Source organism: Leiobunum rupestre, chromosome 2 (assembly GCF_980474605.1).
Source record: "Leiobunum rupestre chromosome 2, qqLeiRupe1.1.hap1, whole genome shotgun sequence".
Lineage (NCBI taxonomy): Eukaryota > Metazoa > Arthropoda > Arachnida > Opiliones > Sclerosomatidae > Leiobunum > Leiobunum rupestre.
In genome coordinates, this window is record NC_143385.1 from 55,653,444 (window position 1) to 55,674,361 (window position 20,918).

The 20,918-nt window shown below is 41.1% G+C and overlaps 2 protein-coding genes across 4 annotated transcripts in view; both read right to left on the reverse strand.

The window, feature by feature from the left end:
• The window catches only part of LOC149958445 (small G protein signaling modulator 1-like), a 103,588-nt gene that overhangs the window by 20,304 nt on the left and 62,366 nt on the right, over positions 1-20,918 (reverse strand). For all 3 annotated transcript variants that reach the window (XM_090165853.1, XM_090165852.1, XM_090165851.1), the window contains 5 exons: positions 19,903-20,057; positions 19,774-19,841; positions 18,149-18,313; positions 16,857-17,099; positions 15,079-15,409 (listed from right to left, as the gene is read on the reverse strand). In XM_090165853.1, coding sequence (XP_090021979.1) covers positions 15,079-15,409; positions 16,857-17,099; positions 18,149-18,313; positions 19,774-19,841; positions 19,903-20,057 — 962 coding nt within the window. The remainder of the gene's footprint in view (positions 1-15,078; positions 15,410-16,856; positions 17,100-18,148; positions 18,314-19,773; positions 19,842-19,902; positions 20,058-20,918) is intronic.
• LOC149958447 (uncharacterized) lies at positions 6,325-9,213 on the reverse strand. The gene is made up of 4 exons (XM_090165854.1): positions 8,388-9,213; positions 7,955-8,326; positions 7,334-7,888; positions 6,325-7,243 (listed from the first exon to the last, which is right to left on the reverse strand). Exons 1-4 carry the CDS (start codon positions 9,116-9,118, stop codon positions 6,526-6,528), a joined length of 2,376 nt encoding a protein of 791 aa, XP_090021980.1. The 5' UTR covers positions 9,119-9,213; the 3' UTR covers positions 6,325-6,525.

Sequence of the window (20,918 nt, forward strand, 5' to 3'; positions counted from 1 at the left end):
TCAAAAGTCGCAGCTCGGGGACAGTCAAAAGTTTCCAAATCGTATATGGCGGTCTCAGTATAATCGGCTAAAAATTTACACTTTACGTCTCCTTTTGTAAAAATCATATCCGCACTCGATACCGCTGATATAAGGCAGGCGGGTAGTTTATAATAGGGGAGATACCCCGCGGTCCAGCAAATACCGTGAAGGTTCCTAGACACCCAGCCGTTTTGTCTTTTAATGGCGTTCGGAAGTTGTTGTACTGGATAGGGTTGTTCGAAAGTCCAAGCTTGAACGGCGGGAGGGGTCGATACTGTTGATATAGCTAGTTCCTTCACGACAATGTCGGGGGGCTCTCCGCCGGAGCGCGAGGCGGATTTTCCTAGTAGAAAGTCAAATTCGACAACGGCCATTCTCGCCATGCCACCGACACGATACTGAGGGTTTAGTTAGGAATAAAAACGGGGTATAGTCGCGCGACGGGAATTTATACTCCGTTTATGATGACGTAACAGGTTGTTAAATTTTCTCGTGGCCATTATATCATTGTTGACGTCTCTTCGTGAAAAACCCTTAAAGAAGCTTTGGTGACTTCTACGTTTTGATCGGTGACGTATATAAATCACGCAATAATGTCCGCAAATGACGCTCGTTGTCGATTGAAGTCGCCGCTTGGTGGGCGTGATTTTTCTCGAATTTTGTTTTAAAAAAAGTTTAATGGCTGGCAAAATGGGCCGTAGCGCCAAAGAGTCAAAATACCAAGCCCGTTTTAATTTATCAAGGTAAATCGCGACCCAATGGCTGCCGGGTTCATCGTGGGGGTCCAGATTTACAACCAGTGACGCTGGAAAACTATTAATCTTATAGGGTAGACAATCGGAAGCGAATACGCCCATAAAATTGCGCGTACGTCTCAAAATGTTTAAAATCTCGGATCCGCGCATAATTACACGTTTTCAATAGAAACGTTACGATCTTTGTCTACGCTAAAGCTGGCTTGAAATTCGGCGAAAACTACGCAGCTTAACGTTTGCGGGACTGGTTTAGCGAACGAAAGCTCCAAACGCATCTGTCCCTGTCTGGAGGGGTTCCAATAATGACTCTCACCCGCGCTATGGTCGTTTGAAATGTCGAAGACGTAAAAAGCGTAGCCCCCGGCATAATCTCCCCGGGAAATATCGATCCCGGTGTTTCTATAATGAATTCCGCTACCCGTGAATAAAGTATGATAGGCTTGAATATATTGTCCCGCGTCGTAGTTTGGCGTAATAGGTTTCGAATCCACACCGTCAGAATCCACGTAAAGAGCTAAACTCGATAAATCTTGATGTTCGAAAGCGTACGGGTTTTTTGCCAGGGTTCCATTGTAGGCTTCGTGATCCACCAGCGCGACAATCAAGCGAACCGGGAGGGTACCCAAATATACGTTGGGAATAACGGTGTTTCGGATATTCGAGTTGATGGTGAATATTTTAGTTTCGGTGCGAGTAAAAGCGTACTTTGCTGCTGCTCGTGACAAGGCGTTTTCGTGAGCGATAAGTATTTTGGGTGCAATTTGTACACGACGTACCAACAAGCTCGCGTCCGTAATGATAATTTTATAGTCAACCCCGGGCTTCGGCGTACCCATTAACGCAAAACTCGCTTTACTTCGCGATAGTTTAATACGTAAATCTACGCCATTAATTAAATATTTTTCGACATTGAGCGCGTCAAGAAACAGCGGACCAATTAAATCTATTTCTTTCGACTGATCCGTGAATCCTTTCCGCTGTTTAAAACCCTCGTTGGCAGTGACCGAATTCATTTCGCCGGGGGTATCCTTGTACCACAGCGCGCCTGTTAAATGGGACGCTTTGGCACCCTTGTCAAAATTTAACAAAGTTTCAATGTACGCCCTATAAGCGTACGAACAAGCTGACGGAGACAGTAAGGTTCCGTTAAGGTAAACTTCCGCGTGATTAAATAGCGTGTGCAAAAAATTGTTACACCCCCCTACAACATCCGACGGTAATAAACTTTTGCCCGCGTCATCGGCGACGATTTTAGCTTTAACAAGTAGGTACGTAAGCGGTAAATCAATATACTCGTGCCCGCTTCCAGGAATATTAAACTCGACGGTATCGCCTCGCAGCGACGAGATGGGTTTGAAGGTGGTCCATTTTCCTCCCTCAATTGACGTTTGGATAGGCGCGGATTGAAAAATATCAAGTTCACTTTTTAACGCTTCGCAATGACCCATAATTTTAGGAGAAAATATCAACGACCTTTCTAGCTCGTTTCCTGCCTACTAATGATTTTTTTCCACCGCGTTTTGGTCTTTTCTTAATTGTTTTAGTTTTGCGTTTACGTTTCCCAGTCCCGTATTGTTGTTTGAGATCATCGTACTTTTCTGTAAGCCTCCGTTTGGTAGCTTCACGTATGGATGACCCCGTCGAGACATCAGCCAAAACTTGTTTTCCCGTGGAGAGGGCTTGGCCCCCCAAAAATTTCGCCCCCCGTAAAAGAAACGGTTTCGCTAGCTTGTACAAGCCGGAGAAGAAACTCCCAAACCCGCTTCCGAATTGCCCGTGCCCCCGCTGATACGGCGATCCCACGTATACGTCGGGAATAGCGCCACCCGCCTGAGTGGCATAATATTGAGCGTACGGGCACGCTACGCAGCGTCTTTTTTCAAGAACGTGTCTTAAGGGCATCTTGGACGCAAATGAAGTTTTACTGTTAGATTGCCAAACTCAAAAGGAGCTGGTTTCCCATAAACATCGCGTAGATCTATTTGGATAGTATCAAAGTATTTCTTCTCAATGGGCACGTAATGCGGCGAAATGTATGTTTTCTCGATATGAGTACCAAATCGGGCTGATTCGTCAACCGCTATTATTCTTAACAATTTGACGAGCGACGAGCCCACCACTTGATCAGCGACGATATCGGAATAAACGAAGATTTGGGGCGGAATGTGGAAATTTAAGCGAGCCGGGTTCTCGCTTCTGCCCGCGATAGTTTTAGTTCTTTCAAATCCTAGCGTGTTGCTCAGTCCGTCACTCATAAATACGCCATAGGGGGTAATATTTTTTCCAACCAGCGCCACGTGTCCGTTCAGCGGATCGTGGGTAAGACACACATTAGCGGCGGTGCATAGCGCGGTGTCGTTTACTACTTTAAGTAAATGGTCTATACTCAAGTAATGCCCCGGAGGGATTTCTCGCATCGTCCCGACCATTTTAGGGTCAGCCTGTCCCCCATGTTGGGCGGGATTAACTCGGAAATAGACGTAATTGTCATAGGGCAACACGTTGTAAAACGAAAAGGGATACAATATTTCCACCAACGCAACTTCCCACCCCCCCTTTAATTCGATAGGTTCGGGTAATTTTATCGTGAAACAGGCTACCGTATTATTCGGAAATATCTCGAGATTTGAATTACTGGGTATCGTTAGGTAAAAGGCTTCGGACATCTTTAGCAGAAACCCAAGAATTGAATGTAGCCGGATACCCTAACCAAGAAACGAAATATTCGACTTTACCCTTTGAGCGTCGCTTCTTTAATACTTTGTCAATTGTATATTCTTCCGGTTTTATAACTCGTTGAATTTCTTTGAAATAAAAATATCCCGTGATGGGTTCGTCAGCCAAATCAACGAGCTTAAATTGAAGAGGTCTTTTAGTATTCTTGAAAATAACTTTAAATATTTCGGCGCTCCAATTTTGATCGCTGTATCCTTTTAAAAACGGTCTGGCAGTTCGGGTAATCCTTACGTAATCGCCGACTTTGATACGGCATTTTCGGGGCTTGAGAGCGGCTGGCTGGGACTGCCCTGGTTTGTAAATATTTCGATAAACTTGAAGAATATTTTTGTCGTTTACATCGAAGGGAGCCATTTTAATTGTCGTATGATAACTGGCGTTATACGAATGAATTAAATTGGGCAGCTCGTCGAGATAGCGTCGCGTGTTTTTATGAGTAAAAAAACGATACATGCGCTGTTTCAGGGTCCTATTAAAACGCTCTACCATCGCGGCTTTAACGTCGCTATTTTCGGAATGGTAATGTCTAATGCCCTCCTCTTTTAGGAGTTTTAAAACAGTCGAATTAACGTACTCCAACCCACGGTCGAACTGTATAGCGCGGGGCTTGCCCCGCTCTTTAAAAATTATTTTCAGGGCGCGGGCAACCTCAGCGCCGGTCTTACGTTTTAGGGGGACGGCAAATGCCACTCTCGAAAAGCAATCTATACAAGTAAGAATAAATGTGTATCCGGAATTGTCGCTCGCTAAAGAGCGCATATCTGCCAAATCAGTCTGATAGAGGTCTAGTCTGTTACCTACACGAATCTTTCGTCTTTGGAATTTTCGAATAACGGGTCTATGTAACGTATAGGCGTCGTGAGTTTGCAAAAACGTTTCAACATTCTCCCGAGATATTCCGAGCTCTTTGACAGAATCGTATAATTTTTCAACACCCCCGTAGCTAGCTGGATTACGAGAATCGAAATATATTTTTTCAAGTCTAGTCGTTACGTTTATCGGTAACTCTCCCATTTCAAAATTTTGGCACTCGGCGTTTTTTTTTTACGTAAACGGTTCTTAATAGTAGGCGACCAAAGTTTCGGTGACTGTCGAGGTGTCGCGAAAGAATTGGGCCCGACCGCTGACGGCAAAGTTTTCTTTCGTTTGGAGGAGGCGAGCGAAAGATGGGGGCCCGGGGGGGCGGAAGCTGTTAGGAACGAAGTAGACGGTAATGGGGTGGTGGTGGGGAAGGCTTGAGGGGTGATTTTCCGTAGTTTACCCACCAGGTTATTAAATTTTGACCAACTCTGGGGTCTCGGCGCGTGGGGACTTATTAGATAATATACTAAATCAACAATATCAGAATCCGTTTGTATTTCACCGTCTAATAAAATCTGCCCCTGGCTGTCCCACCGCAGTCGACCGCTGTCCGAAATCAAATGATTAAATATAGCTCGGGCGCTCGCTCTGTATCCTAGCGGGAACAGATTGACTAATGTATCGTAACTGGGCGTATCGTTATTTTCAATCGGTTTATTTCGAGCGTGCTTTTTTAGTAGCATCTCTTCGTATATCTTCCACTTGGTCCTGTCATCGAGCGCTTCGCTTTTTAAAATATCCGCCATTTCCGTGTCAATATCCGGTTTGAGTTGTTGATGGGGTGGCGTAATCGGCGCTAAAGTCATTTTTTTCGAGTACCTTAACATTTTTTATGTTCAACCTGTTAGGGCTCCCACGAGCGACGACACAATAGGCAGAAGAAACGAGAAAAATCCGGCACCTTTTTGATTTAATAATATTCGTTTTTTAGTTTGCCAGCCCAATTTTTTCTGGGCAATTTTGCGTAACGTTTTACGGTGTATTTTTAATCGTAGTTTTTGCCGCGTGGTTAGACGTATATTCCCGATAAGAGTATTATACACGCAATCAGATATTGCTTCGATCAACTCTTTATTGGCGTTAATTAAAATATTACGTCTCTTAACGCCCTTTAATTTGCCGATCGATTCGAGCAGATGTTTTTGCGACCTGACTCGTCGAGACATTGTACATCGAATGAATTCGACTCGCTGGGGGGGTGTGTGGTAACTAACCACCCCTCGGAAAAGTATTATTTCGGAATGTATACCGAGACTTGCTCGCCTGGGAAAATATTAGTTCTGATCCGATGTGAGTCGGGGCAATCTTTCTGAAGGTCGATCAATACGTAAGAGTTTGGTTCCTTAGTCGCGTCAGAAATCGCTTCGATAACAAAGTTGGAATTATCAGGGGCCATTTGGCGCGCCAAGCAATTAATCTGTGTTTTGTCCCGTACATTTTTCGTTAAAAGTATGTAGTGCGCATTGAGGGAAATTTCGCGACACCCGCGACCCTGATGAAATAAATTTTGACTTATGTAGATAAAGCTAACATTACGATGATGCGAGACTTTGGTGAACAACTGGGCAACTTCTCCTTTTTGACCCGCCCCCATTAAATCGTCTAAAACGGCCAGTATCCGTTTCGAGCCGTCAAATAAGTCAGGATCGGGTAAACCCTTATGAAATATAACGTTATATTTTTTAAGTTTATCGTATCCTGGCTGATCCTCGCCGTAAAACCAGTGGATTTCTTCAATTTGAGGTTCAAACATTTGTTTTAAATGTTTAATCAGTTTTTCTACGAAATATGTCTTACCACTTTGGCTAGGCCCGCAAAGTATGATGTTACAACTGTGATAAAAAGGGTACATTATCACCGCGTAGCTGAAACCAGAATGAAATAAAATGGACATTTTGTTTTTATATATAATATTTTTTATTTTTGACAATAACAAAACACGTTTTCCCGTGACACACCCCCCTACCACGTGGAAAGCGGCCGGCGCGCTAGAGACACACCCCCCTCGTGACCACCGACGCGCGCGGATAGCGGATCGAGAGAGAGAACGCGCGCGCGCCTCTCTCTCTCTCTCTCGAACGCCGAGACGGCGACCCGCGGAGACCGGCGCCTCTCGACCCGCGGCTCGCCCGCATAAGAGCGAAGGTTTTTTTTAAGCGCGTATTTTATATCCGAATGGAACTGTTCGGTAATTCGATAAAACCCGAACTTTATCCATTACGGGCCGATACGCTTTTTCCAAGTCGACGCTAACGAGCGTATGATCCGGAAGTCGACGGATTTGTTTGGGCAGAGGCACGGCAAACGCCGCCGGTATTTCAGTTTCTTCGTCAGTCACTCCTAGCATAGTTTTTAAATTTTCGCCGTTAATGATATGCTGATTACCGACATTAATTCGAAATCCTTTCACTTTCGTAACGTTAAATTTTTCGCCCGTATCCGGATTTTTCACCCAAAACGAGTAATTTTTTGGCCCGCCATACGCGGCTTCGTAAATAAACGAATTCTTTCCATAACCGGATAACTCGCTGACCATATCGCCCAAATAATGGCCCGTAGTTATAAGGGGTTGTTTCGAGACGTACTGGAGGGCGTCAGTGTCCAAATATAACGCGTTCTCTCCGACTATTTCAAGATATTTTAATAAAACTAATCTCGCTTGACAGGTTGTATAAGCGGCAATCACGCAATTTGTATGTTTTAGAGGGATTTCCGCTTCCTTGATGGGGGCTGATTTCACTAGAAGAGTCGTATCGTTGACTGTCAAAACCGATTTTACGTTGATTTCCGGATTTGATAGCAGTTCAAAGAACACTTTGGGTTCGCGAACGATTTCAGTTTTGGTCACAATGGATCGCTGACCGAGTTTTCTGGAAAAAAAAAGTTTTAATATCTATCACGCTACCTAATATGATTTATAACCCCAATGGGGGGGGGGGGGTAATAAAATCCATACAGACCCCCACATGGAATTCAGCATTAATTTCGAGATGGCTCGAAGACCTTCGTTTTTGGAGACTTTGGTAGGGTCCAATTTGACCCCTTCATGACGTTCGAAAGCCGCAATGTATTCAGCCTGGGCTTCGGGGGTCTGACAATCTGACGGCCAGCCGCTCGCCTCCACCTTGGTTTTTAGGAAACAGTCAACGTAATCTCGAAAAATCCCTCCACTGTCCGTTGCAGGATCGTATTGCGTCACCGTGTATGACCAGGCCTCAATTTTTTTTGTAATTTTGTATCCGCGATTTACCGCCCATCTTAATTCGTCGATTACCCAAACGCCTTTAAGCATTCTTTCGTCGTCAGAATGCTCGCAGTCACCCTGATACCGTAAATCGGCACACGTCCGGCATAGGGTAAACGTTAACTTTTTGTTAACGGTCCGATACGGAAGAATAGGATGGAATAAATTGGTTGGCGGGAGCACGTTACATAACAATAATCCCTCAAAATCGTCAATGGCTGGAATATCGCTACCGAGCAGAATTGTCGGATGACCAACGGGGACTTTGCCACTATAAAAAGGAAAACACACTTAAATATTTGTTTTCGTTATATATATATATTTTTCGATATAATACCGTTTGTTTATAAAAGGGTACAGGCTGCAAATGTCCACGTAGAATATTTTATCGTCGGTCCCTTCAACGTTACAGTACGTTCGTAAGGCTGATACTCTGCCCCCGAAAAAAGCGGCTCGCGGGTCTAAACGTTCAGTTAAAGTTTCCGAAAAATTAGAATTTTTTAAAAATTCATTTATGGCTGGATTTTGTTGTTTTTCCAAAATCCAATCGCACCCCCATTGTTGAATGACGGTATAACCCATTTCTTTAAGTTTATTGGTTGTCCGCATCGTGTTGGAAAATCGTGTATTAAGGGTATCGCTCGCGTTAGCGTATAATGGCTGGTTCCTATTTACAGAGTCCCCGAAGCAAGTCCTACAACCGTGATACCTTTAATGAAAAAAAACCTGTTTATATTTTGTCTCTTCGAACTTTTTAAAATAATACTTACCAACAGCCCTGATATTGTAGAGCGTTTTTCTCACCGATTAGACCATCAATTTTAATTTTTCCAGCACGCGGTTCTCGACCATTCAGCGTTGATACGATGGTAACATTCCGGACATGCGCTTCCCAAGCCAGCCATTCTAAAGCCTCGGTGGATTGAGGCTCGGATAACCGATACAAATTAGCCGGTATTATGCCAATCGTTTCTGGCTCCAAAAATTTTTTCCTTAGCACGTAACTACACACTGACGCGATAGTCACGCCCACGCTAAACGGATTAACTTCGCACAAGTCTTGAAATAGTTTCATAAACTTTAAACAACCCTTAGCTAATATGTGGGTATCTCTAGAACAATAGAGTTTTAACGTTTCGAGGTAATTAAATCCCGAACTCTTTTCGGATTCGAGAGCGTACCATTTGTTAAAACTTTCGCGGTCTTTCGCCGTGAAATATTGGGCCCCGTAAGCTTCCAAGGGGGGCAGCGAGTTCTCCGAGACGTAGTTTGTTTGTTCGGGTTTGTAAATGTCAAAATTATTATCAACTACGTTGAATAGAAAATGAGGGAAAAAATCTTTCGTATATTCGCGACCCAGCTCGAACGTATCCGCGAATTTCGACAGAGGAATGGGTATATAATTATACGAATCCGATAGAGTTAAATTGTGTAGTTTCAGTTGCAAGATGCGAGTTCCATTTATTATCGGATCGGGCTCAAACGAGTCGGCACTCTCCATTATAACTTGTAATAGGAGTTGCGTATCATAATTACTCGCATTATGTCCCAGCGCGGTCACTCTTCTTATCCGAGCCAGTGTTCTTAAATATTCGAAAAAGTTTCGCGCGGAATCAGAACCCAGAAATTGTCGTTGGCGAACGCCGCAAAATTTACATGCTACGTCGGGGGTATCAACACACGCGACACAATAAGTTTCCGACACGCATAAAATGGGTTGATGAATATAACAGTTTTTCTTATCGGGGTGCCGTTTGGTTTGGACCGTTTCAAAATCGTAAAATATCCACATTTGAGTGGGCTGACCGTTGGAATCGAAACGGGGTAACGGGCGTCGCGGTTCTTTTATTACTTGGATGTAACATTGATGTCCCGAGGGGGAAAACTTACGACAAACGGTACAATACTGTTCGTTACAAGAATGCAGCTGGCCGTCGCGTTTAGTCAAATCGATTAGAATCGAACATTCCGTGCAATGAAATAAATTTTGACATAATGATAATTTATCGCCGGTTAATTTTATTTTATGATGAGCGTAGCAATCGACACCCGTAAACTTACGTAAACAGTCGGGACATTTTATTATATCTCCGGTACATTTTATGGCCCTGCAGCACGCGAAACAATAGTCTGAACACGCGTGGGTGCTATCTTGTCTGTACCCCTCGAGACACTTTGAACAAAACTTTGCTTTCCCGAATAAGGGAGCCAGCTTTTTAACTAGATTGAAATGCGCCCCCTCGTTTAAAAGTACAATACGTTTTCTGTCCATACCTCCCCGCACTCTAGAATCGTACACCAAGGTCGGCCAGCTGTTTTTAATTTGATAGATTAAAATATCGTATTCTTTGAGATACGTTCTAAATTTTCTAATCGACTCGGGCGACGCGCATTCTTTATTAGGTCGGACACCCGATTTGGAGCATAGGAGGAGCGCCTCGGCTCGCTGAGCCACATTGTTTTCTTTGGAATGCGACAAAGTTTCATAGACCGTTTTTAGTCTTTTGTTTTCGGGTTCATTCTGATATTTACACAGTGCCACACCGACGCAAAGAGCTCTAGCGAGACAGATTGAGTCGCTGTTCGCAATACGGACAATTGCTCGTCTATTTCTAGAAAACATGGCAAAGGTCTCTAGTCGTTTCCGTTTCGCCCAGCCACCGCCTTGGGGGAGACGGACAATGGAAAAAGTTAAATTAACGGGTGCCAGGAAAAACGCTTCTTCCTCATCTGAATATATAGATTCGGATATCTCGTCGAGAAGGGCCTCGATATCAATTTGGTCACGTCTCCTAAATGAAATGGTTATATCGGGATGCGCCGCACCCAGCGCCGAACTACGGATTACTAGTTGTACCATGTCAGCGGGGTTTACGTCGCGTAATACCCGTTCAGTGACCCTGGCAAGCCCTTCCGATATATTATTAGATATTTCAGCTTCCAATTCAATTCCCGTCATATTGAAGTTCGGGAACTGTTTTTCATTCTGACCCAAAATTACGCAATTCGGGTCCTCAAATTCAATATACCCCACAATTGGGAAATCTCCCTCCGCCTCCCCGTAACCGCTTTGGTTAAGTAGGTCGTTGAAATAGTCGTCCACCATTTCGGCGGATTCACGGGGTTCAGCATCATCCACCGGGACAATTTCAGGGGCGTCTATAAAAAATAAATATATATTTTAATTTCTTAGATATTTTTCGGTACGAGAAAAAAACTTACTCTTCAGGTAGTCCAACACAGGTTCGTCATATTCGGCACCCAACATAGCATCCCACTCGAGTTCGAGTAATTCTTTTTCCCGCTTATTATATCTCGCTTCAATAATTTCGCCTAACCGAGGCGGTAATGCTTGATTAAATAATCGGAGTTCGGCTACCGTTTGGCACGCTTCTGGAACGTGGGGGATAGCTTGAACAGTTTCAAAAATTTCAATAACCGTCAAAATTAATTTAAAACTCAGACGGCTAAAGATTGCGGGTAACTTATTTGGTGCAAACCCCGGCTCTAAATTTAAAAATAAACATATTCCGTAATAAAATTGCAGTAGTTGCGGTACGGACCAGGGTCTATTTACCTCCAAATCGTCTAGAAACCAACATAAGCTTTCGCTATCCATTTTTTCTAGGTGCTAAGAAAACGACTTCCAACTAGAGAATTCCGCTGATTAGTGAAGTTTCTTTGGCCGATAGGGCTCTATTTATACGTATCTTTTGAGGCTGTATAAAAATAATATCACGTCGTTAAGTCGAAACTCTATTATATAAAACTCGATTGTTTTCTAAAAGATGGACCCCAATGTTTTTTAAGCCTATTAAATTTAAGGGTGGATCAATGACTACTTTAATGATAGCCCCATAAATATGGTGGCGGTTCATCCTTTTATCGCTGACAAAGGTTGTTTTTCAAAAGAGCCGCAGAAAACTCTTTTCACTATTTTGACAAAGCTGGATGAATATACGAAAAAAACTTTTTGACTGTGCCCTTCTTGTTCTCCGAGCGGCCCCAATTTTTTTTACGAGCCGCTGTTTTATTAGACACCAAACCCTTAGTGTGGAATCCTTTGGGGGCCACGCCGCTCGAGTCTTAATTGAACAATGTAGGCCCCTACGGTCTTTTTCTTTGAAGGGAAAATGGTTTAGGGGCTCTTTTTTTGTGTCAACCCTAACCTTTTTTACGATGCAAATTAAGTTTGACCCACGCGCGACTCCTGAATTTAACTTGACGCGTCAAATCGGGTATTGTTAAAATAGTGTGCACCGAAATGTTTATAAAAAGCGATTGTTTTCACAGCTGTTTTTAAGCGTCGAAGGATGGTCATGGTAAAAAAGTTATATGCTCAAAAACTTTTTAAAAAAAGACGTTTCAAACTGTTAGATATTTTTTGGGGACAAACGTTTTGTCGAAAAATGGTTATAAATGAATGTTGTTGCGCGTAGAATTTTATGGAGCCCCATAAACTCTGTGGAATAGATCCTCTTAATTATTGTATATATTTTTTTCATTTCTCGTTTGTATTTTTCATTTGTAAATAATTCCTTTCTATATTTTAGTTTTTTGTCAATATTTCTTTTTGTATATTTTAGTCATTTGTTTATTTTAGTTATTTGTTTATTTTAATACTTTGTATGTCATTTGGTTTTTTATAAAATTTATAACGTTTAAATCCCTTTTTTGGTTTATTGATAAATTTAGTTTAACGATAACTTCCGGTATGGAAGGTTCTATCCCCGCCTCTCCCGTTAGTCGGCTTATCGCGAACAATCCTAAAAACGCATTACTAATCGCGTTGATTTTACTTTTAATGGGACTTGTAGAATTTCTATCTCTTTGGTTTACCAATATGGGCGTCGCTATACACATAACACCGCAAAATTTGACTAATCGCGTGAGTCATTGAGTCAACCCATTACATCATCCTGATTACGTCATCAAATTATTATCGCTATATAAGGGATTCATCCCCGTCATCCATCGGCAGTACACTACAAACCGTTTCTCGAGCATCATGTCTAAACGAAGCTGTGTAGATAACGTTCCTGGGCCCACTAAAATGTCTAAATTTGATCCGACTCAGCGGAAAGTTAACCCTCGGTATTCACTTTCATCCGAGCTTTTCGTTACTACGGGTTTTACGTCTGAGCTCGATATATCTGTAGCTCTATGCAATAAAATCACACACCAGGTCTTTGAAATGTCTTCGCGCGCCTGGGATGATTTATACGGCCACTGGGAACAAATAAATGATCCCCAACGGTTGCCCTTTCGATCACCGTTCCCGCTATCTGATGCGCTAGTGACCGCCGCCATGTCTGACCAAAAAGAATTAACCTTGCAAAGTACGATATCCGAAGCGTCGGTCGTAATCAAAGCGCCGGAAACTCGAGAATTGGACCGACTCAAATATTTCATTAATTCGCACATTCAACTCCTTAAAGTGAACCAAAAACTCTTTGAATTAATGGGTTACGTTATAACCGATAATTATCGTAAAATTTACGAAATATTGTATAAAGAACCATGTGCACCCAACAATTTATTTCTATCGGATGAACATGAAAGGTATGATACCGTTGTCCGCTACGCGTCCAATTACGTAACAGCATTTAAAATTATTGACGATTTTAAAGAAACAGTGGCCAACCAAAATATGTTTTGTGTATTTAACTTTTACAATTTGTTTAATATGGTATCTACCAACCATAAATATATTAAAAATAAATTGTTTTATCTTTAAACGTTTTCATCCGCTTAATGTACTGTAACTTTGAATGTATAAATAAAACCTTATAATTTGTATACACTCTTCTCTTTTTTTCCCAAAACACTTTTACCGATGACCGCCCGCTATTTTACGGTACGCTTAGGGGCCCGAAAGTGTTTGTCGGCGAAAACCAACTCGAATTGTGCCCGACATTAACTATGACGGGTAGGCTGTTTGCATAACATCGTGTCACCGCCATAGGGGCAGATAACCTATTGACCTATAATGGGTTAGCACCTGGGTTTTATGGGTTATAACATCGTAAATCATCTAACCTTTTGACCTAAAATGGGGGTGCCTCCAGCTATTAACTATGACGGGCCGGCTGTTTGCATAACATCGTGTCACCGCCATAGGGGCAGATAACCTATTGACCTATAATGGGTTAGCACCTGGGTTTTATGGGTTATAACATCGTAAATCAGCTAACCTTTTGACCTAAAATGGGGGTGCCTCCAGCTATTAACTATGACGGGCCGGCTGTTTGCATAACATCGTGTCACCACCATAGGGGCTGATAACCTATTGACCTAACATCGTAAATCAGCTAACCTATTGACCTGCCGAAAATGTACGCAAAATGGGGCCCCTACAGGGGCCTGTTTCACTCTTATTTAACGGCTGTTTGCATCGTGTCCATAGGGGCAGATAACCTATTGACCTAACATCGTAAATCAACCTCGTAAAACAGCTAACCTTTTGACCTAACCTTTTGACCTGCCGAATATTGCCGCAAAATGGGGGGCCCCTATAGGGGCCCGTTTCCCCCGCCCGCAGGTGCCCCTTATCGGTATACACACCCACTTATCTCTTACCTCTTTATAAAGGGTATAGGTGATCGTCAAAAATTTGGTAAGTAACATTATAAGTATGAAAATTAACGAGATTTACAACCAAACTGATTTTTATAGCTATTGCGTTATCAAGATGTGTTCTCAGCACAGAGCCCTCTAGTGTCTAAAATACGCGAGACTTCCGCTAAGCCGAAATATCTGGTTTCCGATAGAAAGGCGGAATATTAGGCTAAAATGATCAAAATTAAAAAAGTTTTTCTCGGCGCCACGAACTCATGTTTTTTCACGCGTGATTCGCTCGCGGGCTTTAAAACAAAGCCACGCAAAGCCCCTCGCGACTCCAGCACGTGCTCTCCGATATTAGGCTTAAATTTTTATCAAAACGTAGTCACCCAAAACGGTCAGTCGCGAGTCCAAGTCACAGCTTGAAAAGAGTATCAGTGCCGAAAAAAAGGTTCGGTTAGAAAATTAGCATTAAAGCAATAGTTAGTGTCATCTAGGAGCAACAAACACAACACCCCACACAAGGAGAACGCTAACCCGTCAAAAGTCGTGGATTTTCTTGCGTACAATTTTCATTGGTTGGACGCTTTAGCGCCCGCTGCCGTCGGAAGGGGAAAATTCGAAAATTGTCTTCCCACTCCCGTATAACGATCAGCGTAAAGGCTCGTGACGCTCGTCCAATGAAATCCGTACACAACCTTTCGTTAGCGTGTTTAAAGGCTAGCTGCGTTCTCCTGGTGTTTGTTGCTCCTAGGTGTCATACTTATGTTATTATGTTACTAATGGTATTAGCCAATGAGATACCGAGCTGATTTGATATCGTTTTAAAGGGAACATGAGAGGCCTGAATAAGTACTTGAGTTGATTTACTTCCGACGAACCCAAAACGGGAATTCCTACCCTGAGCTGGGACTGGTCGTCTCGGCTCTGTTGTTGGCCAATAAGACGGCGGCGGCCGCCCGGGCAGGCGAGGTGGAGGGCGTGCTCTGGTGGCTTTGCCCGTCCAGGCTGTTGCAGGGGGTGTTGGGGGGCGGGGCGTGGTGGGGAGTGGAGGCCACTCCCCCTTCGTCGGCCACGGACCGGGAACTGGAGGTGGAAGTCGATGAAGAGGAGGAGAACTTGTGTTTGAGGCGGGGCTTGGCGGCGGGCACGCCTATGGGCTCGGTGCCGCCCCCTTTGACCTGCCACGGGAACGTCCCTTGCGTCATTTTGGGGTCCATCATTTCCTGGGCTGCGAAATCAGTCGGCGTTAGTCTAAAGGCTAGTTCCCACTTGGCGAAATTTCGAGACGAATAAAATTTTCGCGCAACGAAAAAAGACGCGTTCTTTCGGTCGCTGGGGAAGCGGTTCTCACTTTAGCGCGAAAATTTAAAAACGCTGAAAACAACTCGCGCGGGTTTTTAGTAATGTTTTAGGCCTAACATAAAACATCAGTTCCAAATGAACCAAATGGATGTTCCTGTTGATAATTTCAATAAAATTAATTTAATTGTACTTAATGTCTTATTGGTTTATGCAATATACAATAAGTATATGTCCCCAAAAGATAGACGTTTTTGGGTTAAGGAAATATTTTAAATTACCTTTACTTCAGTATCTTGGTCAAGTTGGCCGAGCCGCTTTTCTAAAGACCTAGGCTTAATAAGTGACGGACGGGAGCGGAATAGATCGAGGGAACGCGTTTTCTGATTGGCTGAAGCTTTTTATCGCCTAGGTGTGGACGCAGGGTTGCCACAGTGTTTTCATAATCAAATTCCCTGACTTTTCCATGTTTTCCCTGACCATTTAAGGAGATTTTCCCTGACTTATTTTGGGCCAAGATTTTGTATTTTTTATCCTATATTTTAGTAAGTTTCCTATTTGCAACTGAAATAAAATTCCCTGACATTTCCCTGATTTTTAGACAATTTTTTAAAATTCCCTTACTTTTCCCTGATTTTTATACCCATATTCAAATTCCCTGACTTTTCCAGGAATTCCAGGTTTTCCAGGTACCGTGGCAACTCTGGGACGTCAAAAAATAGAACATTCGCTAGATACCGCGGAGACGCGACTTTAGCGGCGAATTTGAAAGAAATCGCGAATGTTATTCGCGAGCGTCAATTTTTAGCGCGAAAATTGGTTTTTTCGCTAACGAGGAGACTACCCGAGGTGATAATCACCGATTTTGTTGAAACTAGGTGGGTATGTAGACCTTATGGTAACATGAAATTTCACCAAGGGAAAAATTGCAATGGGCATTAGTTTTGCCATGGCAACCGAAAATGTTTTTGACAACACAGTATGTATATTTTCTCATTGGAAATAAAATGGGAATCTGAAAAATTTCAAAAAAATTTAAAATTTCAAAACCAAAAATAAATAGATCAAAATTGACAAATGAAATAAATTTTATGATATTTTGATGAATTTTGTTCAATTTGATCAAAATATGTAAAAATTTATCAATTGTTATTTTCAATGGGACAATATACAGACTGTGTTGTCAAAAACATTTTCGGTTGCCATGGCAAAACTAATGCCCGTTGCAATTTTTCCCTTGGTGAAATTTCATGTTACCATAAGGTCTACATACACACCTAGTTTCAACCAAATCGGTGATTATCACCTCGGGTAGTCTCCTCGTAAGTGGGAACAAGGCTTAAAAGGGACGATTCTGGCGGGGGAGGTTTACTTACAAATGGTTTCTGGTTTCAACGAGGTAATGATGCGGAAGACATAGTCGGACGCTTCTTCTTCACTCGGCTCGTGCGTGGTCCGTCCGTTGCTCAAGGGCGCCGTCCCTACTTCCTCCAAACCGGAACTTCCCAAGCTTTTACTTCCGCTTTCGCCGGAAGTGCCCGAAGTTTCGCTCTCGCTCGAATCCTTCACTTTGCGACCCGATCCTCTCCCTTTGCGACGCAGTTTGGGAAACACTTTGCCTTGGCGAGATTCAAATGCACGCGGAATTCATTCATTTACGCGTCATTAAGTAAGATAATTAATTAAATTATTAAGCATCAAATAATTAATGTTTTGCTTAATTATGCGTTAAGTAATTAAGCCTTAAATAACTTATGTTTTGCTCGATTATGTGTTAATTAATTAAGCCTAAAATAATTTGTTTTACTTAATTCTGCGTTAATTAAGTCTGAATTAATTAATATTTTACTTAATTATGCGTTAATTAATTAAGCCTTAAATTATTTAAGTTTTACTTAATTAGGCAGTAATTAATTAAGCCTTAAATTATTAATGTTTTACATAATTATGCGTCAATTAATTAAGCCCAAAATAATTTGTTTTATTTAATTACACGTTAATTAAGCCTAAAATTATTATTGTTTTACTTAATTATGCAGTAATTAATTAAGCCTTAAATTATTAAAATGTTTTGCTTAATTATGCGTTAAGTAATTAAGCCTTAAATAACTAACGTTTTGCTTGCTTATATGTTAATTAATTAAGCCTTAAATTATTAAAATGTTTTGCTTAATTATGCGTTAAGTAATTAAGCCTTAAATAACTAATGTTTTGCTTGATTATGTGTTAATTAATTAAGCCTTAAATAACTAATGTTTTGCTTGATTATGCGTTAATTAATTAAGCCTAAATTAATTAATATTTTACTTAATTATGCGGTTATTAGTTAATCCTTGAATAATTTACATATAGTTAATGAATATACGCAAATAATGGATTAACGCTTAATTAAATTACCACCGCATCTCCTGGTTTAAATTGCGTAAATCTGATAATTTAACCTGATTTAATTAATAAATTATCTACGTTATTATAGCATCTCGCGACATAATTAGTTATCGTATAATCTCGTTACTTCACTAATTAAGTCTTCTAGCATCTCGTTTATAAATTCATCAACCAAATAAGCAATCAATTGCCTATACTCGACGTTCTTGTTTTTAGCTTTAAACGCGAATAATTACGCGCGTAGTGTATTTATTGAGACGGGCAGTGGATGAAGACGTACCTTTTCCTTTTTGTGACCATAAAGGCGGGTCCAGTTGACCGTGGGGCAACAAGCCGTTCTCCAAACAAGACAAGAGCGCGAGCATGTGGCCACCTTTAGGGAAATGGATCGGCGGGCGTTGCACCCCATCCTGCCCGACCAAAACTATTGTTCCACCACTGTCCGCTACGAAAATAATTATTTTTCATTTCTAAATTAAATGCTATAATAAGTCATAATGGATACGAAATTGATTAATAATTAACGGCAAATTAATTCGTAATTAACGGGAAAATTAAGTCATAAATAATTATGAATCAATTCGGAATTATCGGTAACATAAATCATAATTAACGGTAAATTAATTCGTAATTAAAGGATATTCAATTCATAATAATTAAGTAATTATTTCAAAATAATTAGGTAATTATTTCAACATAATTAGGTAATTATTTCAAATAAATGGGTAGTTAATTCCTAATAAATAAAAAATTTCAAAGCGAGAGGCAATTAATACAAAATTAGTGGGTAGTTAATTCGTAATTAGTGAATAATTATTTCAAAATTAGTGGGTAGTGAATTCGTAATTAGTGAATATTTATTTCAAAATTAGTGGGTAGTGAATTCGTAATTAGTGAATAATTAATTCAAAATTAGTGGGTAGTGAATTTGTAATTAGTGAATAATTAATTCAAAATTAGTGGGTAGGGAATTTGTAATTAGTGAATAATTAATTCAAAATTAGTGGGTAGGGAATTCGTAATTAGTGAATAATTAATTAAAATTAAGTGAGTAATTAATTTACAATTTGGGGTAACTAATTCAAAATAAGTGCATAATTAATTCTAAATAATTGAGTAATAAAGTCAAATTTGTGAGTAATAAATTCAACTTAGTGGGTAATTAATTCTAAGTAAGCGGGTTTGTCATTAATTCAAATTAATTACAAATTAATTTGGATTAGTTTGTAAATTATTCAAAATAAGTGGGTTATTAATTCCAAATAAGTGGGTAACTATTTCGAATTAAGTGGGTAATAAATTCAAATTAGTGGGCAATAAATTCAAATTAGTGGGCAATAAATTCAAATTAGTGGGTAACCAATTCAAATTAGTGGGTTATTAATTCTAAGTAAGCGGGTTTCGAGAGGTAAGACACTCTGCGAACTCGGTGTACACGGCCGTACCTTTGACAGTGCTAAATGGAACTCGCTAACTCTTGAAAATATGTACCTTTAACAATGCTAAATGCACGAACTCGGTGTACAGATTATCTGAGACTGTCTTACCCCTCGGCGGGTTTGTCATTAATCCAAATTAATTTGTAATACATTAAATTAGTTCGTAATTAATTTAAATTAGTTTGTAAATTATTCGAAATAAGTGGGTTATTAATTCCAAATAAGTGGGTAATTATTTCGAAATAAGTGGGTAATTAGCTCGGAAAAAGTGGGTAATTAGCTCGAAATAAGCGGGTAATTCATTCGAAATAAGCGGGTAATTCATTCGAAATAAGCGGGTAATTCATTCGAAATAAGCGGGTAATTCATTCGAAATATTAAAAAATAAAATAATTGAGCAATAATTCGTACTTAATGGGTGCTTAATACTTAATTTAGGCCGCTTTTAATGAATTGGAAAACGCACCTTGCTGGTGGCAGTGCAGATAGACGATATCTTCAACGTGGAAACACATGGCGTATTCCCAATATATGCTAAGACGTTTTAATAACATTTGAGTGAACTGTCCAACACGAATTAAAATTGTAGCCTCACCTTTTGTCTTGTAGCGGACTGGACTTGGGCTCGTCCGGGTTTTCGCTGATGCTGCAGCAGCCGTTCATGAGTTGGTTCGGGGTCCATTTGATGGTCAGGCTCTCCGGGGTTTGGTGCAGCGACAGGTAGCCGGCCATTGCCTCCAAATGTTCACGCTTTTTCCAAAATAATCGAATAGAAACATTAATTTTTAAAGAGAGGTTAACCTACCCCTCGAAAACGTGTAGGGAAAACTTGTACCTTTATTACGTTCCTACAAGTTCCCCGTTCACGTAAACGTTTTCGAGGGGTAGTTTAACCTTAAACTTCTGTTTTGTCGGCTGAAGTTACGTCGAATAATTTACTGGACCGAAATAAACGAGTTTCAATAATTACTGACACACGCGCAGTTAGACGACAAAGCAGACGAAGATGGTACTTCGACGTCATAATTCAGCGTGACCTCGGTGACCTTTGACGTCAGCTTAAGTTTCCCTTAATGGCTTTAAAAGTCGCTCGATGACTTAGGCCTAAGGTGGTTATTACTAGCCTAGTTTTGTTGTGACAAGTACCACCCTAATAGTTACTTTTAAAGCCGATAGATGGCGGTGTGGTTATTGAAACTCGCTTATTATGATTATGAGCTTGGTTCTTTAAGAGCAGCGACGCCTGCAGCGCCACGGTGTTCAATAGTGGAATAATTACAACCCAAATATTCCACACGCGCGCAATATGACTAAGCGAACAACGTTAGGTCTAATATACAATCTACAGTTTTAACGTGCGTGTCTTGTAATTGGGTTGTATAGGGGTATTGGCTGGTAATAGTAGAATGTCCGTGGGCAGCCGAAGCAATTTGAAAAATGCGCTTACGATTCGCGTCAGGAATCCATACTTCTACTTGGAATGCTTATCGCGGCAGATTTTCGTCTCGATGTGGCGGACGGTTTTTTTGACGTCACTATGTTAAGTTCACAAACAACAACGTGGGAGGGGATTTTTTCTCTCGTAGGCGGGGCCAAAGCCGTCAGAGTGAA